This window comes from Nicotiana tabacum, chromosome 7, assembly GCF_000715075.1.
Source record: "Nicotiana tabacum cultivar K326 chromosome 7, ASM71507v2, whole genome shotgun sequence".
In the NCBI taxonomy this organism is placed as follows: Eukaryota; Viridiplantae; Streptophyta; class Magnoliopsida; order Solanales; family Solanaceae; genus Nicotiana; species Nicotiana tabacum.
This window is the reverse complement of record NC_134086.1, coordinates 169,734,025-169,750,809: the sequence shown is the minus strand read 5'-3', so window position 1 is coordinate 169,750,809 and position 16,785 is coordinate 169,734,025. Positions and strand designations below refer to the sequence as shown.

Below are 16,785 nucleotides of genomic sequence, written 5' to 3'. Positions count from 1 at the left end.
CAATACTTCTTCAGATGAGCAATGGGGTCGCCGTGCCCGTCATACTTTTCAAACTTTGGTGTTTTGAGCCCTGACGGCAAGTGTACATGTGGGAACATACACAGATCTGTTTAGGAGACACTCTTTTTCCCGCTCAAACCTTGCATGTTCTTTAAGCTCTGTTCAAGGCTTCTCATTTTCTTGCCCATCTCATCTTGCTCTGTGACTTTATGGGTTTTGTCTTGTCCTGGTGTAAACTCATATGGTGGTGGATGAGGGTAGGCATATGTGCGGTATTGCTGAAGTTCTGGCTGGTAAGTAGGAGTTTGGTAAGTGAAGGCCGATGGATCAAACACAGGCCTCGGGACTGCGGGCTGTGTTGTAGCAGCATATGGTGGAGCAGTGAAGATGTTTGGAGTTGTCCCAGGTATGAATGTCTGGGGGCGAACCTCAGAAGTGCCTCCCACATAGTGAGCAGATATAGTAGGCTTCCCCAACGGGACGTTCGGGTGACTGATTGGAATGTTAGAAGTACCCGTGGACCTTGGGAATAAATTGGGAAATCCAGGGATGGCGCTCGGGGGTTCTTTTCCGTTTGTCCATGCATCCCACATCTCCATCACCCTCAGACGCAAGATTCTATTCTCTTCCGCTGCAGAGGACTCCGAGGCCGGGATCCCTGAGATGGGGCTATCTTTAGATGTAGTAACTGCGGGAAAGTCATTTCTGTAGACATTTCCAAACTGCCTTTCGATCTGGTGAAGTATTGATGTGATGCCAATGTACCACAACCAACCACCGTTTCTAAAATTTAAGCTGGAATTTGACAGCAACAAACGGTTAGTTTGAGACAAGTGCTACGGTTGCATGCGTCATCCCAGCTTTTCTTTTGTTTTCCTTGCTTTTTTTTCTCATTTTCTGTTTTTCTTTTTTTTTCTTTGATTTTCTTCCGCTCTTTTGTTTCTTTTGTTTTTCCTTTATTTGCTTCCCCTTTTTTTTGCTTTTCTCTTAAGGTTACGGTCGAATCCGATGAGGATTGCCTACGTATCGCGACCCCGCACGAATCAGACCAAGCGTAGTTCGTGAAGACTGAGAATGGAGTAAATAAGCTAACTCTTTTTTTTTGTAATTTTTGAAAGAAATGCTTTAAAATAAGAAAGGGAATAGTTTTGATTTTTTAATTTTTTTATTTTGATTTTGATTTTTGTTTTGCTTTTTGAAAGAAAGATTTTTAAAAAAAAAATCATTTGCTTTTGATTGAACTCTGGGAATTTTTAAAAGTACAAGGACAATATTTTTTTTAAAAATTTTCATTGGTTTTCTGTTTTTCTAAAGAAGAAAGAAAAAATATTTTGGGTTTTGGAAGTTGCCTCTTAATTTACGAAAGAGAGACTTTTAAGAAAACATTTTGGATTTCAAAGTTTTTTTATTTTTTATTGTTTTTTATTTATAAAAGTACTTATAAAGAAAAGCAAAATATTTTTGGACTTTTCAAAAAATTTTATGGACATTTACAAAAGAAAGACTTCTAAAGACTATTTTTTTGGGATTTTAGTTTCTGATTTTGATTTTTTGGATTTTTTGGGAAGAATACTTGAAAATGGAGGAAGCCCGTATTTTGGACCTTGGTTTTTCATTATTTTATTTTTCCGTACGAAAGACTTTTGAAAGAAAGAAACTACCTCCCTTTTTTGAGTTTCAAGAAAACCTTTTATTTGCATTTTCTAAGGAAAGATTTCTAAAGAAGGAACTTAAAAAAAATATTTTTGGATTTTTTTAAAATCGGGGTCGGAACCGATGAGGTTTGCCTACGTATCTTACATCCGGTGAGAATCAGACCCGCGTAGTTCGGTCCGATCAGGAATAGAGGAAATAAACTAAACCCCCTTTTTTTTAAATAAAACTTTTAAAGAAAAGGAGAAAATATTTTTGGATTTCGAACTTTTTAAAAAAAAAAAATTGAAAAGTAACGACGACTAAAGAAATATTTTGAATTTTAACTTCTTTTCACCTTTTTTTGAAATTTCGAAAAATCTTCTAAGGAAATATTTGGACTATTAGTTTGAATTTATGAAAGATATACTACAAAAGAAAAAAAATAATTTTGAATTTTCCTTTTTTTTTAAACAAATATTTTTGGATTTTGAGAGTGATTTAAAGGAAATATTTTTTTTTGTATTATATATGTTTTTTTTAATAAATCAAACTAAAAGACAAATTTTGTTTTCATTTTTTTTTCAAGAAAATTTCGGAGGTTTTGACACTACTTGGACATTGGTTTTATTTTTCTAAAAATAAGTTGTTATCTCCCTACGCTGCTATTTTTCTTTTCTTCTTTAATTTTTTTTTTTAGATTTTAGAAACCGGTCAGCATGCAGATCTGAAGCAAATAAATGCGCAAAACAAACGGGATGCAGCAGGATGGTCTTTTCATTTCGGGTTGCTTGTCCTAGACGGACCCAACCCCTGTATTGAGTCCCCTATGTCAAATGCAACGTGATGCAAATAAGCGTTCCTACTAGGGATCCGGCATGAGGTTTTGTTATACTAGGTTCATCCTGGGTATATGTTCTAGACTGTGTACCCGAGCGGACAACTCGAGTCGAGGAGGGCGTTACGTACCGGGGACCCGCGAGATCGTCCGGCTTTGTAACTTGTCCGGACTCTTTCTTATTTCAGGGTATGACACTAACAGAATAGGGAGTCTTGACCAGCAAGCTCCTCCACGGAGGTTAGAAGAGAAGGGTTTCAGCACAGTTTATATACAGTTCAGATAATATCAAAGCGGTAAAAGACAACATTTAGCACGTTATGCCCAAATATGTAATAAAGATCAGATAATAAAGCCAAATATAACAATTATTCTATGCTCGAATTTTGAACCCTGAACTAACGTTCTGGGTTCTTCTCCCCAGCGGAGTCGCCAGATCTGTCACACCTCCTTTTTGCGCGCCCGCCCCGAAGGGTAAATGCGCGAGGGAGTTTTTCCAATTTAAGTGACAATATTCGAAATGAGATTATTTATTTAATTCAGAGTCGCCACTTGGGAAAGGTTTGGCTTTTGGTGTCCCAAGTCACCGGTTTATCTTGAATCCCAATTCGAGGAAAATATTCGACTTTCCAAATGAAGTCTGCGAACCAGAAATTCTAAGTAAGGAATTCTGTTGACCCGAGGGAAGGTGTTAGGCACCCCCGAATCCCATAGTTCTAGCACGGTCGCTTAAATTGTTGTAATGGCTAAATATCTGATTTTAATTCATATTATGATTTTAATACAAACTACGAATATATAATTATTTTTTCTAAACTACTTTGAGATTATTGCAAAGCCGAGAGTTATCGAATTATTGTGGTAAAAGTGATATAGTGTAGATTTTTATTCTTTACCCAGTTTGTATTTGAGCCCGGATCATAATCCTTGCTATGACTTATTAAATCTAAAATCTCAAAATCTCATTCATCTCACTTTAAATTTAAAAGATACAATGGCTCTAATATACCATAGTTTCTTTAGCGTAAGACTCCATTTTTAGTTTTTATTAGATAACTATAATAATTTTGAACTTAAAGCCATATATTGTTTCATGAAACAAGAAATTACAATAATTGAACACTAGAAACATAACATCAACTAAGGAATAAAATGCTAAAAAAAATTTATTTTTTTTAAAAAAAAGAACTTCCTTTAAAATAATGACTTATTTACGTTCAAGTCTAACATGGATTTCTCAAATCATATTAATCTAACAACATAGGTGAGAAGCTAATTATTTAGTGATTTGAGAAACTAATTCTAATCAAACACACATAAATCAAAACGGAAACAAAAGAAATAATAATGAAACATTTAAACAGATCCAAATCAAAACTGAAACATTCATCTAATGCAAACAAGAATTTAGAGGAAATGAACCTTTGATATGAATATTCTATCAATAGACTGAGCAGACAACCTTCTTCATGAAATGGATACAGCTCAACAATCGTTACTCCAAAACGAAATAAAGCCAAGCAAAACCATACGGACTAGAAGGAGACTCAAACGGAAACCTGGACTAGCGACTTCGACCGGCGACGAAAATCCAAACGCATCTGTTCCGATTTCTTTTAGCCGATTTCAGCAGATCTTTTGGCTCATTTTGGGTGGTGTTAGGGGTGGATTTTAGGTCTGTTTGCAACAGGTTTTTGCTGCTATTTTAGAGGTCGTTTTGACTAAAAAAACGGAGCTATTTTCAAGCTTGTTTTGATGTATTTTGAACGGATTTTTGATGGCTGAATTACTGGAGCTTCAAGGCTGGTCTTGATGGTGAAAAGGTCATTGTTTTCTGGTTTGAGAAGAAAGAAAGAAGGAGATCCATTGGGGAGGGGGTGTTCTGCCCGTGTATACCCACGGTATATCGAGTGTATATCGAAGGTATACTCTGTCGGCGTTTTTGGGAGGGTGAGTATATTTGGAGAAAAAATGAGCAGAAGAGAGAGTTGGGGAGCTCCCTTTGCTGCCTATGACCGTGTGTGAGTTGAATAAGCTTAAGAAATGAGGAAAAGGGGGAAAGGTAAAAGTTGTCTTGTTGTTGGAGTGTAACATGGGTGAGTTGGAAATGGATAAAGTGAGAGCGAACAAGGAAAAATGGGGGACAAAAGAAGGTGGGATGGGAATATGGGAATAGTGGGATGAGGGACCGGTGTGGGGGCGAGGGAAAGTGAAAGTGAGGTATTGACCAGATAAGTGGGAAAAGTGAGAATAAATTCAAATATGGTCAAAAATTGTTTGTCAACAACTATAGCACATGAGTTGTCCGTGCAGCACGTGAGTTGTCCGTGCAGCACGTGAGTTGTCCGTGCAGCACGTGAGTTGTCCGTGCGGATCCAGATATTGATACTATAGCACGTGAGTTATCCGTGCAGCACGTGAGTTGTCCGTGTGGATCCAGATATTGATACTATAGCACGTGAGTTGTCTGTGCAGCACGTGACTTGTCCATGTGGATCTAGGGGCCTGTTTGTGAGGATGTTGATACAATAACATGTGAGTTGTCCATGCAGCACGTGAGTTGTCCGTGCGGATCCAGATATTGATACTATAGCACGTGAGTTATCTGTGCGGATCCAAATATTATATTATAGCACGTGAGTTGTCGTGGAGCACGTGAATTGTACGTGCAGATTATAGCGCTTGGGCTGAAGGAGCCCCTCCAGGAGTCTGCAACACCTCCAGTGAGCGCATGTATACGATAGCATGTGAATTGTTCGTGCAACATGTGAGTTGTCCGTGCAGTTTATAGCGCTTGGGCTGAAGGCGCCCCTCTGGAGTTTGCACACCCCCAGTGAGCGCAGGTACCTATTGAGTATGATTATTGAGGGCTGAGAGCCGAGTGATTGAGTTGTTGAGATGATGAGCTGAGTGATTGTTGCCTTGGGAGGCCGTATTTGCTTTCAATTAATTGTTGCACTTAGTTGCTATTTGTCCTTGTTGCACAGATTTCTGAAAGATTTGATAACTGATTTATTGAGCACGCACTGATGTGACTTAAATTGTTAAATTTGAAAGCATGACTATTCTTATTTGGAAGTTATTGAGATGATTATATTTGTATAGCTCGTCACTACTTCTCAGTTCCTTATTTATTTCTGTTGCTTACTGAGTTGGAAGTACTCACATTACTCCCTGTACCTCGTGTACAAATCCAGGCACTTCTGGTCACGGTGATTGTTGATTGAGGAGTCGAACTCAGGAGACTATTGAGGTAGATGCATGGCGTTCGCTAACCTCGACTCTCATTTCCTTTCATGTTGTACTGTTCTATATTTCAGACTGTGTTTTATCAGACGGGTGTTGTTATCATTTAGATACTCATGCACTCAGTGACAACGGGTTTTGGGGATAGATTGTTTAGTACTTTTGGAGTTATATTTTGTTCTAAAAGATTTTATTTAATATTAACTGCTTCCGCCTTTATTTAAAAGTTCTTCTCTGTTGAATTGTTGAGTTGAGGCTTGCATAGTACCACGATAGGCGCCATCACGACAGGTGAGATTTTGGGTCGTGGCAATTCTCTTCCATAGCAGCAAGTTCAGAGTTCAAATTGCAGGTTAGTTATCCTTTTTGTTCCTCCATGTAGAAAACTTTATTCTTCTCAACTCAAGTTACTTGTGCTTGTAAGTAGCATATAACGGATTGTTTTGACTAATTTTTTGCGGGAATGGAGCGCGCGCGCGCGCGCACACACACACACACACACATATATATATATATATTTCACATATTATAGTTTTCTTTAATTTATATGCAATTTTAACTCTTTACTGTAACTATATTATTTTGTAAAATATTAAAAATTAAATACCCATGAGGCTTACGCCCCCTGTCTTGAAACATAATTATGCCTCACTGAGGCAATATAAAATGTTTCGTCTTACGTCCACGCCTTTTAAAACGCTACTTAGTATAGGTGATGGATGAGGTTGGGAAGGAAAATTTGTTATTGAACATATCAGTCATCGTATGAACTACTTTTTTTATTTTTTATTTTTAAATAATACTAGTGAATTTAGGAAAAGGTACTTTTTTTTAGGGTGAATTCATTGTGTTTAAGTAATGAGTATTAAGTACCTTCGAAATTTTCTTTTTTATAAAAATATTACTATGAATTAATAGATATTACTATGAATTAATAGAAATATAAATATGTGAAATTTGAACAACTATATAAACTAAAAGAAATACAGCTTTCTCTCTTCACTTAATATATGAAACTATTACTGTATTCGAAAAGCATCAACTCTTTTACTACAAAAGTTTAATTATCTAAAGTAGTAAAATTCGAAAAAGAAAATTTAAACTAGTAAAGTTGACCCACGTGCTCTAATATTTTTAAGTTAACTTTGGGAAAGAGTAGTAGACAAATGAACAAGCCCCATCTATTTCCTTGTCGGAAAAGCATAAATCAACGGTAAACATCCTTCCACGTTACATTATCCTATTGGATAAAGTCACATCAAAAGATACAGCTCTCTCATTGGTCCACGTTCTGCACTTCTAAAGCAACACGTAATTGGAAATAAATAAAAAAATAGAGACGAAAACAATTTAAAAATAAAATCAGAAAGAGCTGCGCTTTAAAAACACACCAAAGGGGGAAAGAAGACACTTGTCGACTCCGGCAAGCCCTTAAGAAGGAAACGACACGCTTCAGCTCTCTTCTCTGCACCAAAAAGGGTATATTTGTCTTTCTACATCATACTTTGTTTTGTCTGTATTCTAAGAACAACTCAAGAAATTATCAATCTTTTTTTCTCGATTCTTCTTTTTTTATTTTCATTTGTTTTCAAATTAATAAAGTTGAAATATTTGTAACTTGGACTGAGCTTGAACAAGATCAATACTATGTTGTTTCGTTTATTTATTAAGTATTTTATTTTAAGTATACATGATACTGGGTGGTTGTATTTTAGGTTAAAGTTGATACTTGAATGAACTTTGATCTAGGTTTTGGGGATTGTTAAATCTTGGATCTGTGTTGTATACAAAGAATGTTTAAGCTAAGTCAAACTGATCTAGGCTACTACCTCTGTTAGTATGTTTTATACTGAAATGAGCTATACTAATATGTTTGACTAAAAAAATAAGAGCTTTACTAATATGGGTTTTTGACAAAACCCAGATTGATCATGAAGTTTTCAGTTAATCAAAGTTTACAATGAAGTAAGATTGTAAAGATTGTAAAGATTGCATCTTTCTCTAGTGGAACATCTTCAATCTGGATATGAAGAACATGTCTTGGTATTTTTGGTTAATATTATCTTAAAGTATCTATGTTTAGACATTCTTTAGGTGAGGAGGTGGTACTGGTATTAATACTTGCTCTTTTGGGCTGAAATGAGCTTAAATGAAGCAATACGAACAATGATGATTCATATAACTGATTCCAGCTTGTTTGGGATTGAGGCGTAATCGTTGTTGTTGTTGTTGTTTTTATTGTTGTCTTTTGGGCTGCGAAAGAGGCCTTTGAATTTACCATTTAATTCTTACTACTGAACTTCTTTATCAGATATCCAAATACCTTTTGGATTCTCTTACCATGGGATCTTACTTGAACTTCAAGAATTTTGCTGACTCGCCGCAGCCAGAGAGTAACGGTGGGAAGTCAATGTGTAATGGTAATTTCCCTTTGGCTAGGCAATCTTCCGTATATTCCTTGACGTTTGATGAGCTTCAAACTACATTTAGTGGACTTGGAAAAGATTTTGGATCAATGAATATGGAGGACCTCTTGAAAAATATTTGGACAGCTGAAGAAACTCAAGCTACGGCATCTACTACTGGTGGAGTAGATGGAAGTGTAGCTGCAGAAAATTTGCAGAGACAAGGTTCTTTGACATTACCTAGGACACTTAGTCAAAAAACTGTTGATGAAGTATGGAGAGATTTTCAGAAAGAAACTGTTAGTGCCAAAGAGGGAAGTGACACTGGGAATTCAAACTTTGGGCAGAGGCAATCTACCTTGGGAGAAATGACGTTGGAGGAGTTTTTGGTTAGAGCTGGAGTGGTTAGAGAAGATATGCAATGTACAAACTCAAATGGAATTACATTTGACAATGGTTCAAGTCAACAGAGTAACAACAATGGTTTGAACATAGCATTTCAGCAACCAACTCAAAACAATGGACTGTTGATCAATCAAATTGCAGCCAATAACATGTTGAATGTGGTCGGTGCCACACCTTCACAGCAACAACCTCAGCACCAACAGCCTCTTTTTCCCAAGCAAACAACGGTGGCATTTGCATCGCCTATGCAATTATCGAACAATGGACACCTGGCTAGCCCTCGGACAAGGGCTCCTGTAGTTGGAATGTCCGGTTCCTCCGTGAATACTAATATGGCTCAAGGGGGAGTTAGGGGGATGGCCGGATTTCATAATGGAGTTTCACCAGCAAAAGGAGGATCCCCTGGAAATGACTTTGTTGCAAGGAGCAATACAGATACATCATCTCTTTCACCTTCCCCTTATGCATTTAATGAAGGTGTAAGAGGTAGGAGATCAGGCAGTTCTTTGGAAAAAGTTGTAGAGAGAAGGCGTAGGAGGATGATTAAGAACAGAGAGTCTGCAGCTAGATCAAGGGCTCGGAAGCAGGTGAACTCTTATGTTCAGCATTTATCTGATAGTTACTGAAAAAATTTCTTGTGCTTCTGATTCTTGAGGCTCATTATGCTCAACCAACATCATACAATGAAACTGACTCATGCAGCTGTAAATAAGAGAACTGAAACTTTTGGCAGCAATAACATCTTTAGACCTCCTGATGACAATCTTCTCTAATTTCTTTATACCTAGCAATGTCCGACCTTTTTCAAACATTGTTATATCTTGCTTAAAACAGCTTCCTTATGTTTATCTACTTATCGGAAAAAAAAACTTTCTTATGTTTTATCAAGCTGATAATCTTAATAATCAACCCTGGAAAAAGATAAGCAGAGATACTCCTGGATTACTAAATTACCCGATCAAGCAAATAATACTGTTGCAGCTTTAGATTTTTGGATCTTTGTTACAGGTGTGGGGAGGTTGAGAGTGAAAGAGGGAGTAGTTTGCATAACACTTTTATAAACTTTAGTATCCTGTGATTAACAACTAGAATTTGTTACTGTAAATGTTATATTGTGAATGGACTTCTTAATCGCATTTTTATTTGGGATTTGACAGGCCTATACTTTAGAGTTGGAAGCTGAAGTGGCAAAGCTAAAAGAAATTAATGAAGAGTTGCGGAAGAAACAGGTATGTTTCAAATGGTTAGGAATCACAGAGTTACTGCAATGTCATTGACAAGTGTTCATGTTATAACTTTCACTTTTGAATTTTTCGTGCAGGCTGAAATTATGGAGAAGCAGAAAAATCAGGTACGAAATTCTTCTAGTACTAGCAGAACTTTCTGTTGGTCAATGACTATTCTAATATTAATTGGTAAAATGGTGAGTTAAACTTAAAACAATATAAATTAGCCACATTGTAAGCAAATGAATAAGTTTTGTAGTAGTACATGACTTACTAATCAACAAAATGAGCAAAGCTTCGGTGAGACGAGCTACATTTAAGTCATCAACTGCCTGAGTGGATGGAGTAATTGTGCATTCTTGTGAAAACTGTATCACCTGTGAATATGTATAAATATGCAAGTTTGTTCGGCTTGTACTAAGTGAGATTAGAACATGTTATTAGTTAAACCAAGTTGTATACTGTCTGATCCATAGATTTGGCTGTTAACCGTTCGTTTCTGTGCAATTGCAGCTACTGGAAAAAAGGAATATGCCATGCGGATATAAATTAAGATGCTTGAGAAGGACACTGACAGGACCTTGGTAGAAGAATGAGAAGTTAAAAGCAAAAATTCCCGTGTTCAAGCTTAGGAACTAGTTAAATAGGTGGATGGAGTTGTGAGTTATGATCTGATTCAGATCTCTCTTCTTCACATGTTTGGCAACTTTATGTATGGGAGTGAGCGTGCCCATGTATGTACATTATGTAAACAATCTGCTTGTATGAAGTTTCCTCTTTGTCTATTTCTTTCTTTCACACATTAGTTATACAGGCAAGTAGGATGGATCAGTTCAATAGCTAGGTGATAGATTTATCACAAAAAACAGGTAAGAGGTAAACATATTAAGACATAGGTTTTTCTGTAAAGATAACAAGCAATATATGAACCGATTGTTTCTGCTTTCTTACTCTTTCAAGTCTTGCACATCCACAACTGGTAAAGGGATAAGACCGAGGCGCAAAGTACTTGTGATGCCCTCAGGTAAATGTGTGACAAAACCAAAAAAATTGCCTATATATTCAATCAACTCTTGTCTCGTTTCCAAAGTGCTCATTAGCAAAAATGAACAGCACTCTTGCAGTCCCCTGGATTGTGAGAATACGCAGAGAGTATAATTCCAAATTTATAATAGAATCTATTGTCCGGTATAAACCACGATCAGGTACAACATACGAGCAGCTCTCTTTCTTTCTCTATTTATGCTCTAAATGCCAATAAACATGATTCTGGAGGCCAATCCTACGCGAAGAAAAGAAACTTGTGAGATGAGACTAAGATAAGGCGAGGGGCAATTTGCCGATCACTGTTGTCATTGCTTTTATCTTCCCTCTTTCCAATGCATGCCTGGCAGAGTGATGGTAGATGCCCTAATCCAAGGTAAGATCTGGTAGAACTCTGTCTTGTAAGGTTAGGACTATATCTTCTTAAAAAAAGGGGAAAGGATAAAAATGCATGTATAAACCATCCTGTTCTGGACCACCCAGTTTGTCACGATTGCAGATAAGCGCTGACTTGGCTACTGCATTGAAATAAATCGAATACCTTTGACAGACTTGGTAAAACCTCACCCTTAAGCTTATTATGTCTGCTACCAAGTCATCAGGGACCAAAACTTATGTTTTCTTGTAATGGCCAGTGAAGTATGTAGTCCGTCAATTTAAGCTGCCCCTTTAACATACTTGGGCATTCTGAAGTTTGCAGGACTGATATTTCTAGCTCCTAGGGTACTGATAGACAAGGCCTTCTGCTACACTCCTTGCCCTTGCATGCCCGAAAAGCTTGCTCACAATAGCCAATGCAAACTGTGTTGCTGTAGCAAGTCCCTGGCTTGTGATGAGTTTACCATCAATAACTACTCGAGCATCATTCACCCCATCTTTGAGATTGTTTATGACGGCAGGATGTGCAGTGGTTTTCTTGTCCTGCTTAAGGAAGGAAGTTTAAATTAAACTTCTTCTCCCAAAATTAAGACATTTGAATGGCTAACAGCATACCTTTATTAACCCCTGTCTCTGCAAGACTGCAGGTGAAGAGCAGATTGCACCAAATATTCTTCCGGCTGATTCTTGTTCCTTAAGCAACTTCTTCAGAACTTTTGACTTGTGCAGTCGTTCAGCCCCAGCAGTTCCTCCCTAAAGAATTAGAACCAACTAATTATAAAAGCAAATGATAGGACCTACAAAAATAATTCTCATTTACGAGTTGCTAATAGGTACATTTTCATCAGTATAGGGGCTTTTTCTTTGTGCGCCTAAAACTTTCGGAAAACTGGTGGAAATGCTGATTAAAATTAAATGAGAAGATTTAGCCTCACCGGGAGGATAATCAAGTCATATATGGAGTCAGCAGTAGCATCAATCAACTTGTCTGCAACAATTTTAGTTCCACTTGATGCCAAGACCTGTGCTGATTTTTCCACTGAAGCCACCACAACATTCACCTTTGCTCGTCTTAGAATGTCTATCAACGTAACAACTTCAATTTCTTCAGACCCGTTAGCTACTGGAATGAGCACCTACAACATTGTGAACGCAGAGAATTTCGACATGTTTCAGGAAAGAAATTCTTATTAAACAGAAAAGTGAAAAACCTGCTAGATGTAAAAATCAAGAAAAGGCAAAGCCTTTATTGTTTCTTTATGCAACAGCATTATTAATCCTAGGAACACAAGTGAAACTTTCTCAACTAGTCAGACAGGCATCTGCCTGTAACTGTTCCTAAATAATGGAGTTACTTTTATATATATATCTCAAGCACAAATTCCATGTGAAAGAGTATATTTCCTACGGTTGAGAACATTTTCAACAAACCCTTTTGCAAAGTCAAAAGAAAAAAAAATTGTGAGGAAGAGAAGTAAGCTGTGAAGAATAGTGTAATTCAAATGGCATTTTAAATCTTTAACCTTAATAGTGAGATAGCTCAATTAACTATTCAAGCATAAAGCTCCACTCAAATTCAAGGTAGATAAGATGAATGGATAAGCACCGAATAAGGAAAATGCTCATTCATAGATAAGACCCTTAAACAGTGCCCTTCGCATTATTCCACAAGATAAAGAACTCATAGGAAGGTGATTACATTGTAATTGAATTTAACTCAGTAATTGCAGTTCAAAATCGAGCTATACAAAGCAAAGCTTACTTGCGGGGTGTGATCTAGAGACCATCCAACTTCATTAAATTCTTGTCTCTTTGGGTCATCGTCTGCGGGATTCATTAACTGCACAAATGTACGGAAGTTCTATGAGCACAGTCTAAGGATAACAAGCAAACTAATCAGATAAACAATGCAAGTCAGATACAAACAAATCAAAAGGAAAATAAAAATGAAGTGTTTACGAAAGGTGTTTCATAATTGCAAGATGTCACAAGGAGCAACTCTCTCTTAACACCCTTTCACATTTGATCCTGGAAACAGAAATAAACTCCTTTTTCCACCTCTCATGTCAATGCTGGAAGCAATGGGGAAGCCATACATAAGTTGCATATCTTAGTTAAACATGTCCTCAGAACCTAACTAGCAATATTCATCATCGAATATATCTTTTCAGTATTTCAACCCAATATGAACTAGATAGAATGAAAGATATTACTAAATAACAACCCATGAATGATCCACTTTTACCAATCAGATCAACGTTGAGTTAAAAAGCCAAATTTGTGAGGAGAGGAAGTGTAGAACTAGAAGTTAAGTAGAGACTTTAAGAATATCGGTAATGTCATCCACTCACCAATAGTTCTCCAATTTCTTTGGCAACAGACTCACCAAACAGCTGATCCACTAAACATACGGCAAACTCAAATGAAGTACCAGGACCACGGCTTGTTGTTAGCTCCCCAGAGACTTGAGTGCTAGTTTTCACCGCCCGGAAGGATGGAATTTTGTCCATAAATGCAGGATGACAAGTGGACTTGAAGGAAACTGCATATCAATTAGACGAACTAGGAACATAGAAACTGTTCAGAAAGCGAACTTAATAAACATAATCAATAGTGCACCTGTTTCCTCTTGAGAAGACCCCAAGGCAAAAGAGTGACTGCTGGAGCAGCGCATATGGCACCATAAAGTCGCTTCTCCTCAGCTTGCCTGCTTGTGATCTTCTTAAGAACTTCACAATCTCTTAAACGAGCAGAACCTGGCATTCCTCCCTAGATTAAGTCTATACATCAGTTACTAAAGTTACACCTATGACATTGATAAGGAAGCAGAAAGAATACCTATAAGCCAACTATCAAAGCCAGAAGTTAAATTAGAAACATGAAAATACTATGAGTAAAATGTTAGAGCAATAAAAATCTCTACAAGGACGAAAGTGTAGCAACAAAACAGTGTGAAGCCTATTAATCATTGAATCAAAGGACAACCTTGTATCCCTGTTCCGGCACTTCTTTCACAGTTGAACCGAATTTCAATCTCACAAGACAATTGTAACAATATAAGACTTAACTAACTCAAATTTCAATTTAACAGTATGATGTTTACTCCAGCAAAAAGATGTTTGTGGGACATTTGTACTTCAAAGCATCTGTGTTTCCCATAAATCTTCACAACTTGTAACAAATATTTATTACGGATATTTCATTAAAAGTAATCAATGAAAGCAACAATACTAAGGAAAACCCATACTAACCGGCAATGCAACAAGATCATATATTTGAGTGGAACAAGCAGAGATGAACGTATCAGCAACTAGCCTAGTGCCTCCAGAAGCTTCAACCTCCAATTGCTGCTCTACTGACGCAACTGTTACCTCTGCACCAGCCCGGCGCAGAACATCAGCCAATATTACAGCTTCCATTTCTTCAGTGCCAAATCCAATTGGCAGAAGAACCTATATGCACCTCAAAAATGAAAAGAATGAGACATGAAAACAAATGAATAAACAAAAATTGAGAGCAAGAAAAGAATGAGACACCTTTTTGGGAGGGGTGGAAGTGGAAGTAGATGTGCGCGTAGTTATGGGATCCACGGTAAGTGTTGTGCACAGTGTTTTAGCTGATTTTGAGGATGGTGACTTTCGCTGTGGAGAGGCTGCGAATTTGACAGATGAAAGTCTTTGGGAAATAGGAGTGAAGATGAGAATTGGAGACTTGGGAGTGGAAACCGAGAACAGGGGCGATATGGACTTCATTGTTACTGTAAAGATTGTGTGCTGGTTGCCGGAGATTGAGTTCCAGCCGCCGGCCGGAATGTGAACAACGACAGAAGTACGAGACTTTGGGTGTGCTTACAAGGGAAACTGTGAATTAAAAGCGGATAATGTCACGAATTATTAAAAACTACTAGTAGATGTATCCGCGCTTCGCGCGGTAATGAAAAAACGTAAATAATATTTTACGAATATTTTAGTCCTTAAATGTTAGTAATAGATTATATTTTAAGTTGTAATCTATTTTATTATTAAGAATTAACATCACTTAAGTCATTTTAGTTTTCTAAGATAAAAAAGTAATATTAATCTCTTTATGTGAATGTGTAACAAATTTAAAAGCACGGCTTTTCCACTATACATTTATTATAAGTATCTAACTTTTTTCTTTTTAAGTATCCAAAATTTTTTACTTGACTAAATATTTAATACTTCCATAAATTCTCGTTATTTAAAATATAAAAAGAAGGGATCCTACATAAATAATACCTCAATTTAGCAAAATATTTTAAGTATATTAAACTTTGTGCGAGACATATTCTTATACATGTAAAAAGTAGAAATTTCTTGTGCACCTGATGATGCTATGTAGGATGTGTATTTATTTTCTATAGAGAAAAGTTAAAAATTATCTTTTACGGTATATCTTTCATTAAAATATCTTTTTCTTACTCGTTTATATTAAACTTTAACCTGATGTTTTTATTTTTTTCTTTTCTTCTCTTTCTATCTTTTTTTTTTCCCCTACCATATCTCTTTTATAATTTTTTCATGTATATTTTCCTTCCCTTTTTTTTTTTTTGTTTTTTCCCCTCTTGCAACACAACTGACAAGAAAGTTTTATATATATATATATATATATATATATATATATATATATATATATATATATATATATATATTTTACTTAGATACCGATATATCATAGATTATGAAAGTTTTATACTTGATATAACACATCGCAATTAAAAAAGAGTTTTAAATATTTGAAAGGAACAATCAACCTTGAGAGAATAAGGTTTAGTGATTTAGATGATCTAACCACTTCTAGGTCCCTAAAAAAATGAACCAAAGAATAAGAGAACATCAATTGAAAACGACAGTGAGCAGCAAAAAATAATATATGAACTAACCATTGAAACAAAAATACATCCACCAAATCAGAGAAATAAAAGAGAACAAAACCTTTTGAAACAATTATTATCAAGCAAAAAGAATAGATCAATGACTAACAAAAAAAAATGGTAAGTAGAATTACATTCAAAGTAACAATGTTCTAGGACAAACAAATTATAAAAAGATAAGCATCACAAAAAGGAAAAAAGATTTCAACGGGATTTTATCTCCACCTTATTGAATCGGTGGTATTAATAACAACAGATTTTATGAATGGAAAGGAAAATTTTATTTGATGAAGGGCATATGAGAGAAGGAGCGGAAAGAGAGAGCGAGGCTATTTATGAAGATCAAAAGACATGACTCTTGAAAGTAAAAGAGAGGGAGGCTAAATAAGAAGATTAAAAGACATGATTCTTGATAAGCAAATATATGGAAAAAATGAGAAAAGGTAAAACAATAAGAAAATATATAGATACGATTCCTAATAAACAGTACTGAATAGAAAAAACGATTCAAAATAATAATGGAAACATATAATAGTTACCAGTAATTTCAAAATCCTTCATCTACATCAATAAAAGGTTAACAACCATTATGCATATGATTACTGTCATTATGTACATCATAAAAAAAATCACATACATTAATTTCTTCGAGTATTCTCCAAAAGTAACATGAAATTAAAAAAGCTGAAGGATTTAAAGAGACATGTATCAAAATCA

At 36.1% G+C, this 16,785-nt stretch overlaps 2 protein-coding genes across 3 annotated transcripts; one reads left to right on the top strand and one right to left on the bottom strand.

Annotated features, from left to right (window-relative positions):
- Nucleotides 1–7,081: 7,081 nt before the first annotated feature.
- On the top strand, nucleotides 7,082–10,697 carry LOC107782185 (ABSCISIC ACID-INSENSITIVE 5-like protein 7). Its single transcript, XM_016603039.2, has 5 exons — nucleotides 7,082–7,195; nucleotides 8,028–9,113; nucleotides 9,684–9,755; nucleotides 9,848–9,877; nucleotides 10,266–10,697. The coding sequence occupies exons 2-5, from the start codon at nucleotides 8,058–8,060 to the stop codon at nucleotides 10,338–10,340; spliced, it is 1,233 nt and encodes a 410-aa protein (XP_016458525.1). The 5' UTR covers nucleotides 7,082–7,195; nucleotides 8,028–8,057; the 3' UTR covers nucleotides 10,341–10,697.
- LOC107782184 (protein DJ-1 homolog C) lies at nucleotides 10,584–15,068 on the bottom strand. 2 transcript variants are annotated; one of them, XM_075218091.1, is made up of 8 exons: nucleotides 14,711–15,068; nucleotides 14,426–14,626; nucleotides 13,794–13,943; nucleotides 13,526–13,705; nucleotides 12,937–13,014; nucleotides 12,110–12,310; nucleotides 11,790–11,927; nucleotides 10,584–11,720 (listed from the first exon to the last, which is right to left on the bottom strand). In XM_075218091.1, the coding sequence occupies exons 1-8, from the start codon at nucleotides 14,924–14,926 to the stop codon at nucleotides 11,508–11,510; spliced, it is 1,377 nt and encodes a 458-aa protein (XP_075074192.1). In that variant the 5' UTR covers nucleotides 14,927–15,068; the 3' UTR covers nucleotides 10,584–11,507. The 2 variants fall into 2 exon arrangements, with proteins under 2 accessions (XP_075074192.1, XP_016458524.1); XM_016603038.2 differs by having other exon boundaries at nucleotides 10,584–11,717.
- Nucleotides 15,069–16,785: the final 1,717 nt, after the last annotated feature.